The sequence below is a fragment of the Brassica napus genome, chromosome C2, assembly GCF_020379485.1.
Source record: "Brassica napus cultivar Da-Ae chromosome C2, Da-Ae, whole genome shotgun sequence".
NCBI classification, from domain to species: Eukaryota; Viridiplantae; Streptophyta; class Magnoliopsida; order Brassicales; family Brassicaceae; genus Brassica; species Brassica napus.
In genome coordinates this window covers 20,918,431-20,931,042 of record NC_063445.1, presented here as the reverse complement: position 1 = coordinate 20,931,042, position 12,612 = coordinate 20,918,431, and the positions used below count along the sequence as shown (strand labels likewise).

The 12,612-nt window shown below is 35.0% G+C and overlaps 1 protein-coding gene across 1 annotated transcript; it reads left to right on the top strand.

Moving 5' to 3' along the window:
• The first annotated feature begins 4,767 nt into the window (after nt 1-4,767).
• LOC125582236 lies at nt 4,768-8,792 on the top strand. The gene is made up of 6 exons (XM_048748827.1): nt 4,768-5,044; nt 5,425-5,703; nt 5,823-7,002; nt 7,319-7,781; nt 7,848-8,204; nt 8,484-8,792. The coding sequence occupies exons 1-6, from the start codon at nt 4,768-4,770 to the stop codon at nt 8,790-8,792; spliced, it is 2,865 nt and encodes a 954-aa protein (XP_048604784.1).
• The last annotated feature ends 3,820 nt before the right edge of the window (nt 8,793-12,612 follow it).

The following is a 12,612-nucleotide window of genomic DNA, read 5'->3' as shown; positions in this document are numbered from 1 at the left end:
TTGAGTGCTTCATCCCAAGCTTCTAAACATATAGAAGCCTGTAATAACACACAAGAAAAGTATTAAGTTAAGGTAACTAACTCCTTTAGTCTCAATGGCATTATGTATGGTTATAAATGGAAGTAGATTTTACTTTGTAGAGCATTATCACACCATTCTACGACCAAGCTGCTGAGACAGTTCTCCCACTACACGTCTTCAAGAGAAGACAACTCCTCCAAACCCATGGACTTGAACTACACCAGCACTCTCATTTCTCTTAAGATCATCACCAATATTTATATGATTCATATCATCCTTATTGAACAAGCTAATGTGTAGCTGGATGACGCTAACAGAGGTTCATATGACAAGGATCCATGTGGCTGAATGGTGTAGCTTTGATGCAACTATTTTACACATGAAAAAAAACATGAGAATGAGTTTATTTCCAAGCTCAAGAGAGAAGCTATTAGGTTAAAGAAGCAACGTAGCAAATATTTTACAGCTTCATGGTCAATTCTGTGGTACATGAGCTTCGTTCTTGGTCCACAAGTCTTTCGATAAGCTGCCACGATATGAGTTACACCGAAAACCGCTGTTGATTTGTTACCGTTTTATTCTTCCTTAATAGACAAAATAAGTTTAGAAATTATTTTAAACTATATAAATATTTAGGAAAAATTCTGTTTTAAATGTTGAGTCAGTTACTAAATATTCTTGTGGCATAAAAACAATATTTTAAGGGAATATTCATTTTTTAAAATGTAATAAATCGACATGACTGCTCTAAATATTCTTGAATGTCGTTTAGTAATTTTAAACAATTGGTTGCTTAGTTTAACCAAATAATATTAATACTAATTCAAGGGAATGCAAAAAAAAGTCTCTAAATTTTTTTTTTTTTTTTTTTTGTACTTAGTTTAAAAGTCTCTAAATTGATAGGTAAACTTGTATTTATTTGGGGTTTAAGGTTTGTTTTTTGCATGGTAAACGATATATTATATTGAGGCAACACTTATAGTTAGGTTTTCACGGGTTTGGGGATTGTTTTGCAAGGTATATATATATATATATATCAATTGTTATTCAAATAACTTGCGATGATATCATAAAATGTTTTCAACGACATCTTAAGCAATGGTTATATATACCCATTTTAAATAAATATATATTCATTATATATACCCATTTTAAATAAATATATATATTCAGGTTAATTAAGTGGTTGTATATGATTATTTAAGGAAATGGATGAAAATCGTTTGGCAGATATAAATAATTTCCATAAATTTTTATTTTAAGCTAAAAGCAGTGGTAGTGGCAGTGCTGTAAATATATATATATTTTTTTAAATAATGGGACCTCCAAAAATGTCTTCTAGACCGTACGATTATATAATATGACGGAAAGCTAGATCCTCCAGTCAATTATCATTATCAGAGACAATTCAGAATTACATATATTGCAAGTTGACCACAAACTCTTCACTATCGTTTCTTTAATTGACTAACAAACCCAACATTTTTACATGCCAAATATATTATTATTTGTCTCCAACAATATATTTCATTTTCAACCCGTTAGAATTCATAAAAACAGGTGTAAGTTTCCAAATTTCACACCAGTATAATTTTCAAAAAATAATTTATTTGAGAACAAAAATTAAACGAAATAAAAAAATATAAAATTCGGAAGAATGACCATTGTTGCAAAAAAACAAATATCAAATAAACACCACCAAATATACCATTCTGCTTTAATAACGAAAATTGTTCGCAAAACCAAAACAACAACCTCAAACACATACGAATCTTGAGAAATCAAAGACCAAACAAAAGCACATCAGCATTTCAACACATTTATATAAACCAAAAACGTCAACGACCCCGTGCTTGCGCGGGGACAACGCATCTATTTTGATAACCGAGTGTCCTGGCCCCACCGTGATGGTCCAGACTAGAGACCGAACCTTTAGCGGCGCGGATGCTCACCCGAGGGTAGGTCATGGCCAGGCAACGGTCTTCGGTCTCGGACGCCAGAGCAAGTCCGGATGTAAATTCCCTGGTGGCCAGTGCGAGTCGAACCCGGGGCCGTACTTGCAGCCGCAAAGCTGTTTACCACCAGACTAACTCGTCTTGGTTGACGAGGTGAATCGGAGATGGTCACGAGGAGATAAACCGTTTGCTATTAAATAGTGGTGATATTGTACTATGGGACTGTTAGTAAAACAAACGTTATCTAGGCGTATATCATCCATCCAAACCAATAGGTCGTCCAACAGGTCATGAATATCAATAACTATAACAAGACGTTCACCGTCTAACTACACATGTGTATGATTTCACATCGATCATCACATCAGCAATTAAAACATAACTATTTTTTCATCGTAATAATCTTACGTAAATCATCAATCATGTTTGATTTCCAGTCGTGCACCTTAGATTAACTTTACATGGTGGAATTGAATGCAAGATGAGATATGAATGGTATAAAGGTGTTTGGTTCACCAATTCAACACCTAAGTACTCATTCACAACCTGGGGTTGGCTATTCATAATAGATTAGCAATAGGAGATAGGCTCCTCCTTTGGAATAGTACTGCTGATGCTACTTGAGTTCTATGTCAGGAGGCACAGGAAATTTGGCAACACCTATTTTTTTCTTGCACCTACTCAGAAAAAGTCTGGAAAGATGTAGCATCAGGGCTGCTTCTGGATAAGTTTACAACTGAATGGAATGCTCTCATTGATCTCCTATCAGGTTGATCACTAGACCAAACACACTTGTATCTTGCAAGATACGCCTTTCAAACTGCTGTCCATAGCCTATGGAGGGAGAGGAATCAAAGGACACATGAAGAGACACCACAAGATCCTAGCGACTAGGCAAATTCATTGATAAGGCTGTCAGGAACAGATTGTGTTCTCTAAAGGAAATGGGAATTCAAAGTCTCAAGGATGGCCTAATTACTTGGCTAGGGACGAGGATACATGTCTCTTAGGCGCACATTCTTTGATTCAATTATAGTTTCATTTTAATCCTTTTATAATATCAGCAAACTCTGTTAAACATGTTTTTTTGTCTGAATAAATTTTACATTCAAAAAACAAAATGCAAGATGAGGATGAGGTTTCATTTTTCCCACAGGTAAGAAGTAACGAATATATTTTTCAACTAATTATCCTAGATTGTTTTGTTACGTAACGAAGTGACAAACATATCGAGGGTGATTGTAAATTGTGAATGTCTCCATGACCTGATGGTAGTGACTATTGATCCAAGAAATATTGTTGTCGGATGCGATTACATCATAAGATTTGTCGGCTTAGAGGATTTCAATACAATTATAATATCAATTAGGTTAATATATAATCCTTTAATATGCATTCACGCTGTAATAGACACGTGACAACCTCACAATGATTTGATAATAAATATGCTAACGCGTTCACACTATATTCATAAATGTGTTCACACTATATATTTCATATTTTTTAATATAAAAATCACATGCATAGTTCCAATAAATTTTTCGGTTCGAATCAAAACAAAAAACCGGGGCTTCTAACTCTAGTGGTAAAGGGCTTACAGCTGTGAGTACCGCCACTTGGGTTCGAATCCCGGCCACTGGGGAATTAACATTTCGGCATCGCCAGGGACAGAGGACCGACACGTGGCAACACATGACTAGTCTGGAACACTTCTGTGGGGCCAGGATACCTCTGTATAATTCAAAAAAAAAGTTTTTGAAAGTTTCATATACCCATCCGGGAGCAAAAACTTTTTTTTGTAACTGCTAATTTGCACATAACGAAGACGAAAGAGCAATTTTGGCGACGAGAAAGGCGACGAACGAATCTCGATCTCCGCTGTCTTCTCAGGCAGTAGAGATGGATCAGGAGGAGGTTCCGGCGGTTCTTTCACCTCCGATCAAGCAAGCGAAGGAGTCATGGGTTTCTGTAGCACAAGGGAAACAAGTTCTGAAGAAATTTGAGTTCGAGATGTTGGAATCAGAGGGGAAGAAATTGATCGAAGTACCATCGGCAATCATTGAGAAGGGTAATCCACTATGGGAAGACTTCGTTGTGGCGAGGTTTCTGGACACGGCTCCTCATATTGCAAAGGTTCACATGATAGTGAACAAGATCTGGGCGTTTGGGGAGAAGAATCAGAAGCTGGATGTCTATGAAATGGATGCTACTACAATGAGGATTCGAATCACTAATGAGAAGATAAGAGGAAAAGTTGTTAGGCGAGGGATGTGGAATATCGCAGGGGTTCCTATGATAGTATCAAACTGGTCGCCAGAGGTGGATGCTTCGAAGGCGAGTCTCATTCCCCTCTGGGTTCATGTAACTAGAGTTCCAATGAGTATGTATTCGTGGGATGGTTTGAGTTTTATCACAAGTGCAGCTAGAGAACCGGATCATTTGCACCCAGAGACTTTAGCTTGCACAAATTTTGATATAGCGAAGGTGTTTGTGAAAGCAGATATGAGCAAAGAGTTACCTGAGAAGATAGACTACACCATTCAGGGGACAGTTACGACAGTTCACTTTAACTATCCTTGGCTGCCGCCGAAATGTACTAAGTGTGGAAGATTTTGAGACGTTTTGTAAAGAAGTCAGAAGAGAAATTGAAGTGGAAAAGAAAAGTCAAACACCATTAGAGAAGAGTCTGAGTAATCAACAAAAGATACAAGCGGTGGAAGTTCTAGAAATAGTAGGGAGAGAGGAGAATAAGATACTTGAGGATGGGGAGCAGATTGCTGATAAGAGAGAAATGAGAGAGCTGGAGGAAGGTCAAATAAATGAATGGAAAACAGTTTCTGTGGAGAAGGCAGGTAGAAGTCCAAAATCACATGATCTAAAATATGGTCAAGTAACGATTGCGACTCCTTCAAGATTTGCAGCATTGAGAAACTCTGATGAGAAAGGTGAGGAGATTGAGGAGACTCAGGAAGAAGTAACCGAAGTAGTTGAGGAGGTTGAGGCTGAGGATGCAGAGGATACTTGTCAAAGAAAGATCGAGGAGAGTATTGAGGGGAAAACAAAAGAAGGTAGGCGAGGGAAAGCAAGACAAACTCTTCCTCGACAATCAAAGACAAACCATCGGGTGGTTCAAGGAAAGGGTACTAATAAAAATCTCTAATGGCGGGGTTCTTTTGGAACATGAGAGGGTTTAACAAAACAACTAAGCATGAAGTGATTAGAAGCTGGATGAGGAATCAAAATTTTTTATTTGGATGTCTGATTGAAACAAGAGTAAAGGAGAAGAAGGCTAATGGAATTGTATCAAGTGTGTTTAAAGATTGGGATTTCATGTCAAATTACGAGCATAATAGGTTGGGCAGATTATGGGTGGTTTGGCATTCTTCTGTGAGGATCACTCCGGTGTATAAAAGTAATCAGCTGATTACTTGTTCAATTCTATTACCAGGGGAGGATGAAGATTTTCTGTGTTCTTTTGTTTATGCATTAAACACGGTGGAAGAGAGGAGAAGTTTATGGGAAGATATTACGAGTCACTATAAGGCTCCTATGTTTACAAGGAGAAAGTGGATGATTATGGGGGATTTCAACGAGATTCTAGCCGGCAGAGAACATTCGGAGTTTGAAAGTACAGCGAGAGTTCCTGTGGGTATGAGGGAGTTTCAAGAAGTAACAAGTTTCTGTATACTGACGGACATGGGATATCATGGGCCTCTTTTTACATGGAGTAATAAAAGAGAGGAGGATTTGATATGCAAGAAACTAGACAGAGTGTTAATAAACGAGGTATGGCTACACAACTTGAAGGCGTACTGTGTATTTGAACCGGGGGGGGGGGGTGTTCAGATCATTTACGCTGTAGAATACAATTTGGGAGGGAAGAAGAGAAGAAAAGGAAACCTTTCAAGTTCACCAATGCCATCGCTAAGATGCCGGAGTTCATGACTCTAATGGAAGATTACTGGGCAGAGCAGGAGGATTTGTTTCACTCAATGTCAGCAATGTTTCGGCTTACAAAGCGTCTTAAAGATCTAAAGCAACCTTTGAGATCGCTAAGTAAGCTAAAACTTGGAGATCTATCGAGAAGAACGAGAGATGCCTATCAGTTTCTATGTATGAAGCAGCAAGAGACGTTGGAAAATCCGAATACTGACAAGATAAAGGAGGAAGTGAAGGCATATGATCATTGGCAGAGACTGGCAGATCTAGAGGAGGAGTATCTGAAACAGAAGTCAAAATTACATTGGTTGGAAGTAGGAGATGGAAATAATAAAGCTTTTCACAATTCAGCCAGAATAAGAGAGATTCGTAATACAATCTATGAGATCCAGCGTGCTGCTGATGGGGGTATTGTTAAAACGGAGAAAGAGATTAAAAAAGAAGCTGAGCGTTTCTTTGAGGACTTCATGACTACTCAGCCACAAGATTTTGAGGGAGTGACAGAGGAGAGGCTTCGAGAATTATTGGATTTTGAGTGTAGTGATGCAGATAAGGATAACCTGATGAAGGAAGTAACTCAGGAGGAGATCAAGAGGGAATTATTTAAAATGCCAGGGAGTAAGGCTCCGGGCCCTGATGGATTCACTACAGAGTTCTTCAAAGAGTTTTGGGCAGTGATAGGCAAGGATATTACAGTGGCAGTTCAATCCTTCTTCATTATGGGATTCTTACCTAAAGGGCTCAACTCTACAATCTTAACATTGGTCCCAAAGAAAACAGAAACAAAGGGGATGAAGGATTACAGGCCTATATCCTGTTGCAACGTCTTATACAAGCTGATTTCGAAGATTTTGACAAATAGGTTAAAGAGAATACTACCCAAGTGTATCTCTTGGAACCAATCAGCTTTTATAAAGGAGAGGTTGTTAATGGAAAATGTGCTTCTAGCAACAGAAATAGTGAAGGATTATCACAAAGAGGAGATATCACCTAGATGCGCGATGATGATAGACATCTCCAAAGCTTTTGACTCGGTGCAGTGGCCTTTCCTCCTTAATACTCTGAGAGCTCTTGGTCTTCCTGAAAGGTTTATTCACTGGATCTCTCTATGCATAACAGCCTCATTTTCAGTTCAGGTTAATGGGGGAGCTGGCTGGATATTTCCAAAGTAAAAGGGGCTTAAGGCAGGGCTGTTCGCTATCGCCATATTTGTTTGTGGTCTGTATGAACGTTCTATCTAAAATGTTGGATGAAGCAGTGAAGAAAGGGAGGATAGGATACCATCCAAAATGTAAAAACATAGACTTAACACATCTATGTTTTGCAGATGACCTGATGGTATTTACGGATGGAAGCAAAAGGTCAGTTGAAGAGATTTTAAAAGTCTTTGATACATTTGACAGGATGACTGGGTTAAAAATTAGCTTGGAGAAGTCTACATTGTTCCTAGCAGGAGTGTCAGCTCAAAAACAGGAGGAAATTCTCAGTCACTTCCCGTTTGCAACAGGAAAGCTCCCGGTTCGTTACCTCGGTCTTCCCCTGTTGACAAAAAATATGACAGTGCTAGATTACTTGCCACTGATAGAGAAGATAAGAAAAAGAATTGGCTCCTGGACAGGGAGGTTCTTGTCTTACGCTGGATGCCTGCAACTGATACAGTCGGTCATCACAAGCTTGGCAAATTTCTGGATGGCTGCGTTCAAGCTTCCTAGTAGTTGTTTGAAGGAGATAGAAAGACTCTGCTCTGCTTTCCTTTGGTTAGGCCCAGGTTTGAATAATAAAAAGGCGAAGGTCTCTTGGTCTGAGGTCAGTAGAACGAAGCAAGAGGGAGGATTGGGGTTAAGAAAGCTGAAGGATGTAAACTTGGTAAGTTGTTTGAAGTTACTTTGGAGGATTCTATCGTCAGATTCGCTGTGGGTAAATTGGGTGAAGATATATCTCATCCGTAAAGGTTCGTTGTGGACGGTTAAAGAGAACATTCAATCTGGTTCGTGGATGTGGAAAAAATTATTGAAGTATAGAGATGTGGCAAAAAGGATGTATAAAGTGGAAGTGAAGAATGGGAAGAAGACGTCTTTCTGGTTTGAGAACTGGTCATCTTTGGGATGTCTGAAGGATATACTAGGAGAAGGAAGTAATATTGATATGGGTATCTCAATAAACGCAACAGTAGAAGAAAGTTGGAAGCATCGCAAAAGAGAGCATAGAGTGGTGATTCTAAACAAGGTTGAGTTGGAGATTGAATTGAGCAGAGTGGGCAGAGTGCAAGAGGAAGATGTCTCGTTGTGGGTAAATGGAAAGGGGAGTTATAAGAGATCCTTTTCATCGAGGGAAACATGGGAGGTTATCAGAGAAAAACACCAACTGTGTCACTGGTATGAAGCAGTTTGGTTTAAATATGCGACTCCAAAATACTCTTTTATTTTGTGGACTGCATTAAAAGGAAGGCTCCCAACTGGAGATAGAATGAGGCAGTGGGGTGGAAATGTCAATATATCATGCGTGCTGTGTAACGAGCCTCTGGAAACCTTGGAGCATCTATTTTTTTATTGTATTTACTCTGCTCAGATTTGGGGAATGTTGATGAAAGGGATTTTGCGAGGTGTATACACAGTGAGGTGGGAAGACTTATTGAGGATAATGAGAGATTTGACAAGGGGGAAGATGCAGTTGTTCCTTATAAAATATATGTTTCAAGCAGCAGTGTATATGATCTGGAGAGAGAGGAATAGGAGACGTCATGGAGAGGCTGGAACTCCATCGATACTCTTAGCAAAGTTGCTTGATAAAAACATGAGAAACAAGCTTACCATTATACAAAGAAGAGGAGATATCAAGATGGGAGAAGGGATGCAGTATTGGTTTGCTACAAGATAGAAGTTTTTATAATTTTTAAGAGATCTTATGAAGTTGATATAGGAAAGGAATAGAAGTTAACACAAAAGTTTAGGAAAGGACACATGATGTAAAAAGGTCTTTTTCTTTTGAATTCAATTTAATATTCAATTCAAAACAAATAACGAATCAAAATCTAAACTATATATATATATATATATATTATTTTTATTGTTTACGGATAAAGTTGGGTAAAATATTTATAAATTTTGATTTGATTCGTTATCCGTTTTGATTTGAACCAAAAATATGGATATCCGTAACTCTACGAAGCAAATCAAATACTAAAATACAATTAAAAAAAAAACAAATCACAAATACCTATATTCTTAGGAACGAATATCTAATTCGATCTGTTATATGCATATATATACATATATGTACATAATTATATATATATATGTTATATATATTATAGTTTTACAATTTTTTATGAATTAAATTTTTTATATTAGGTATTAAAATTTAAAAAGTTAAATAATATTTTATTTTTGTAATAAAATGTTATAATAAAAAATTTATTTTATCTACGGATCAAATTGGATATTCTTTAAAATTCTAAATCATTTCGGATATCAAAGTCACCGACTATCCAGGTGGCTAAAGATTGAATCGACGTGAATGCATCCAAATATCCGGATATTCGATATGTGTCCACCTCTATTTACGGATACAATTTTTTTTCTTTATATGAAAAAAATTCACTTATGTCATGGCCTTTTTAATTTTTAATTAATTTTAATTTTATCTTTCATGTATTATTTTGAATAAAAATTTTATTTAATATTAATTAACAATATATTTATATATTTGTCAACTATTTTTATATACTTTTACATACACATATATGTGCATTTTGATGTGAGCACCTTGTGACTAAGTATTTATCACAACTGAAGTATCTATTTTTTTTGGAAGTTGAAATATTTTTTTCTTAATGCTTCTTTCACTACTGACCAAATTGTAATAAAATGATTTGTCTTAATAATTTTTTTCTTTTTCTTGAACTATTATCCATTTACAAACTATGATATGAAACCATTGGTTCGACATGACGACTATCTAAAATTCATAACATGAAAATAAAAAAATAATAGTAATTATTGGTTTCTACCGAAAAAATTAGAAAATCAAACATTCTAACCGAATAAACCAAAATAAATATTAATTTAAAATAATAGTTATATTTTAGGAGATTAAAAACCAAAAAATAACTTAAAACCGAACCGAAATCGAGATTAAATAGATTTAATGTATTTTTATTAAAAATAACGAAACTAATAATCACATTCCACGCAAGGCGTGGGTACCTAGTTGCTACTATTAGATCTGGGATCCTTGTTTGTGGCTCTAAATGCTTCCCACGTCTTTTAGAAAGGAGTAACCAAAAGGAATGGAAGATAGTGTATATAATCGTTAACCGACAATATTGTCTAACCATATGAATGAAAAAATATGTTTTATATATCCAGAGGGAGCAATTATCGTAAGGGTCATCTATTGGGGAAGAAAACTCTTGCAAGTAAAAATCAAACACCTGAAATTTTGGAAATACTAGTGTTGTATTTTTGAAATGTTTTGTAAGTGCCCAGATTAGACTAACGAAGACAATATAGAGATACGAAAATGATCGAGTTAAAAAAGGTTATCAAAAACTGGTGATCTAGTATAGTAGTTGTAAATAAGGGTTGCTTCTTTTTTTTTAATTAAATAAGGGTTGCTTACATTCTTAATTCAAATTTGAAGATGTAAGATGTCCGCCCTGAAGTAGTCGCTGACGTAGTTGCTGAAGCAGACGTCGTGTTGAGTGGTGAAGACCATGTAGAGTCAAGGTGTTGAGCTGGAGTCGTGTAGACTTGGAGAGCAAGAGAGTATCTTGGAAATAAGGAAAGATGAATAAACTTGAGGAGCAAGTTTATGACTTAAAGAAAGAGGAATAAGTGCATTCCAAGAAAAGGAAAGTTGCAATTAATGTTATGGAAGATGTTCATATCCTTGTTGCCTTGGAGACTAGATTTTCAGGAACGTGGAGAATAATATAAGATAGCTATGGGTCGTCTGTAGAGACACAAAGACACATAGGCTGATCTTATAGAGAGAGATAAGCTCTTGGAAGTGTTCTTGGGTCGTACTGAAGTAGTGGCTGAAGTACTTGACGAGAGAGAAACATAAGTGGATAACTTAGGAATCCTTCAATGTCGTGTGTTAGGGTGTTAACACTAGACGAGTAAAGCTGAATAAACAAGGTCTTGTAATAGATTGTTTAAAGAAGAATCTAATAAAGCTTGAGTGTTTGCTTGTATTGTTTTGTCTCTTGAGTTATCTTCTGGAGTACTATTGTAGTGTCATCTTGCACTTACAAAATCTCTTTCGGGGACAGATGATTATCAGTGCCTGTCCAACATTTTCATTTTTTTTAACTCCCTAAGCTCACTTAAAACTTTCAATTTTTTTTTCTCTAAGAGCATCTCCAAAAAAGAACTATATTTTGAAATTTCCAAAACTCTATATTTGAAGTTTAAAAGTGTTTTACTCCAGAAGCACAACTTCAAACTCAACTTCAAAACTATTTATATTTTATAATATAGACCATATATTTGCCATAACTAATTTGAATTCATAAAACTTTTGTAAATAACTAGCACATATATAGACATATTATAACAATATTAATTAATAAAATATTCTATTAAAATATAAAAATTTAAATAAAAATAACTTGATTAATATTAAACTTCAAAAAAAAATACCATATTGTTCCATAAACTGATTTTCATAATATATGATCTACTAGTGCATGTCGAAGTAAAAAGGGCTCTCTCCCCATTTTTACTTTGTAGATTACGAGCTAAAAGTTGTTGAAATCGGGTGATATTGATACTTGTAAATACATTAGATCGGAACAAGAAAGTAAAAGAGAAATATAAAATATTGCTAAAAGACTAATTTTTTCCGATGATATTAATACTCATAAATATATTCGATATAAAAAATAAATAATTGTACGAATAAAGACATCAAAAACAACAACAATAATCATCTTCATACACAAAAAAATTGGAAAATATTTGAAAATTTTGAATGTTCCAGATCAAATTTACCTGACTATTAGTGTTGTTGTAATATTTAAATTTGTGTAATAGCTATGTCTTCATATAATTTAAAAAAAATATTTTTTTGTTAAGTTTTTTTTGTATATTATTGTTGTCTAAATCTAGTTTAAAATATTTTAAATCTTATTTAAAGTTTTATTTAATTTTATGTGTAAAATTTAAAATCTGTAAACAAAAATTAAAATAATTATGAGGTATATTTTTTTAAGGATTAAAAAAATAAACAAGAAAATATTTATGAATCATAAATGTGATGTATGATTGTAGAGACCAAAATGCAAATAAAAATATGAAGCTTAAAATATGAAGTTTTGAATAATAAAACTCTAAATATAGAGTTTCACTATTCAAAACTTCATATTTGAAGTTATAGAACGTCTTTTGGAGATGCTCTAAACTCACTTAAAACTCTACGTGTCTGTTATTCATGTAAAATTTTTGTTATGTACTATATACAACCAAAATTTTAGCTTAAAATATGAAGCTCGAGACCGGCCCTGATGATTATACTAATAATACTATATTATAAAGGCTGAATTACAGAAGATTATAAGATAATTTTTTGGAATTTTAATGGTTTCTCAAAACAAAATTTAAAATGATATGATTTTATTATCTTTAAGCTTTTCCGAATAAAACAGAAAAGAAGAGATTTTAAGATAACGAGATTTGAGTCTTCTCTCGGTGAA

What these genes read in the sequence shown, in the direction of transcription:
- LOC125582236 (XM_048748827.1), top strand. Translation starts at nt 4,768, where the DNA reads ATGAGAGAGCTGGAGGAAGGTCAAATAAATGAATGGAAAACAGTTTCT. An exon ending in TGGGCCTCTTTTTACATGGA is followed by an intron (nt 5,704 to 5,822) that starts GTAATAAAAGAG and finishes GGGGGTGTTCAG; the next exon opens with ATCATTTACGCTGTAGAATA. An exon ending in GCTCTTGGTCTTCCTGAAAG is followed by an intron (nt 7,003 to 7,318) that starts GTTTATTCACTG and finishes TACATTTGACAG; the next exon opens with GATGACTGGGTTAAAAATTA.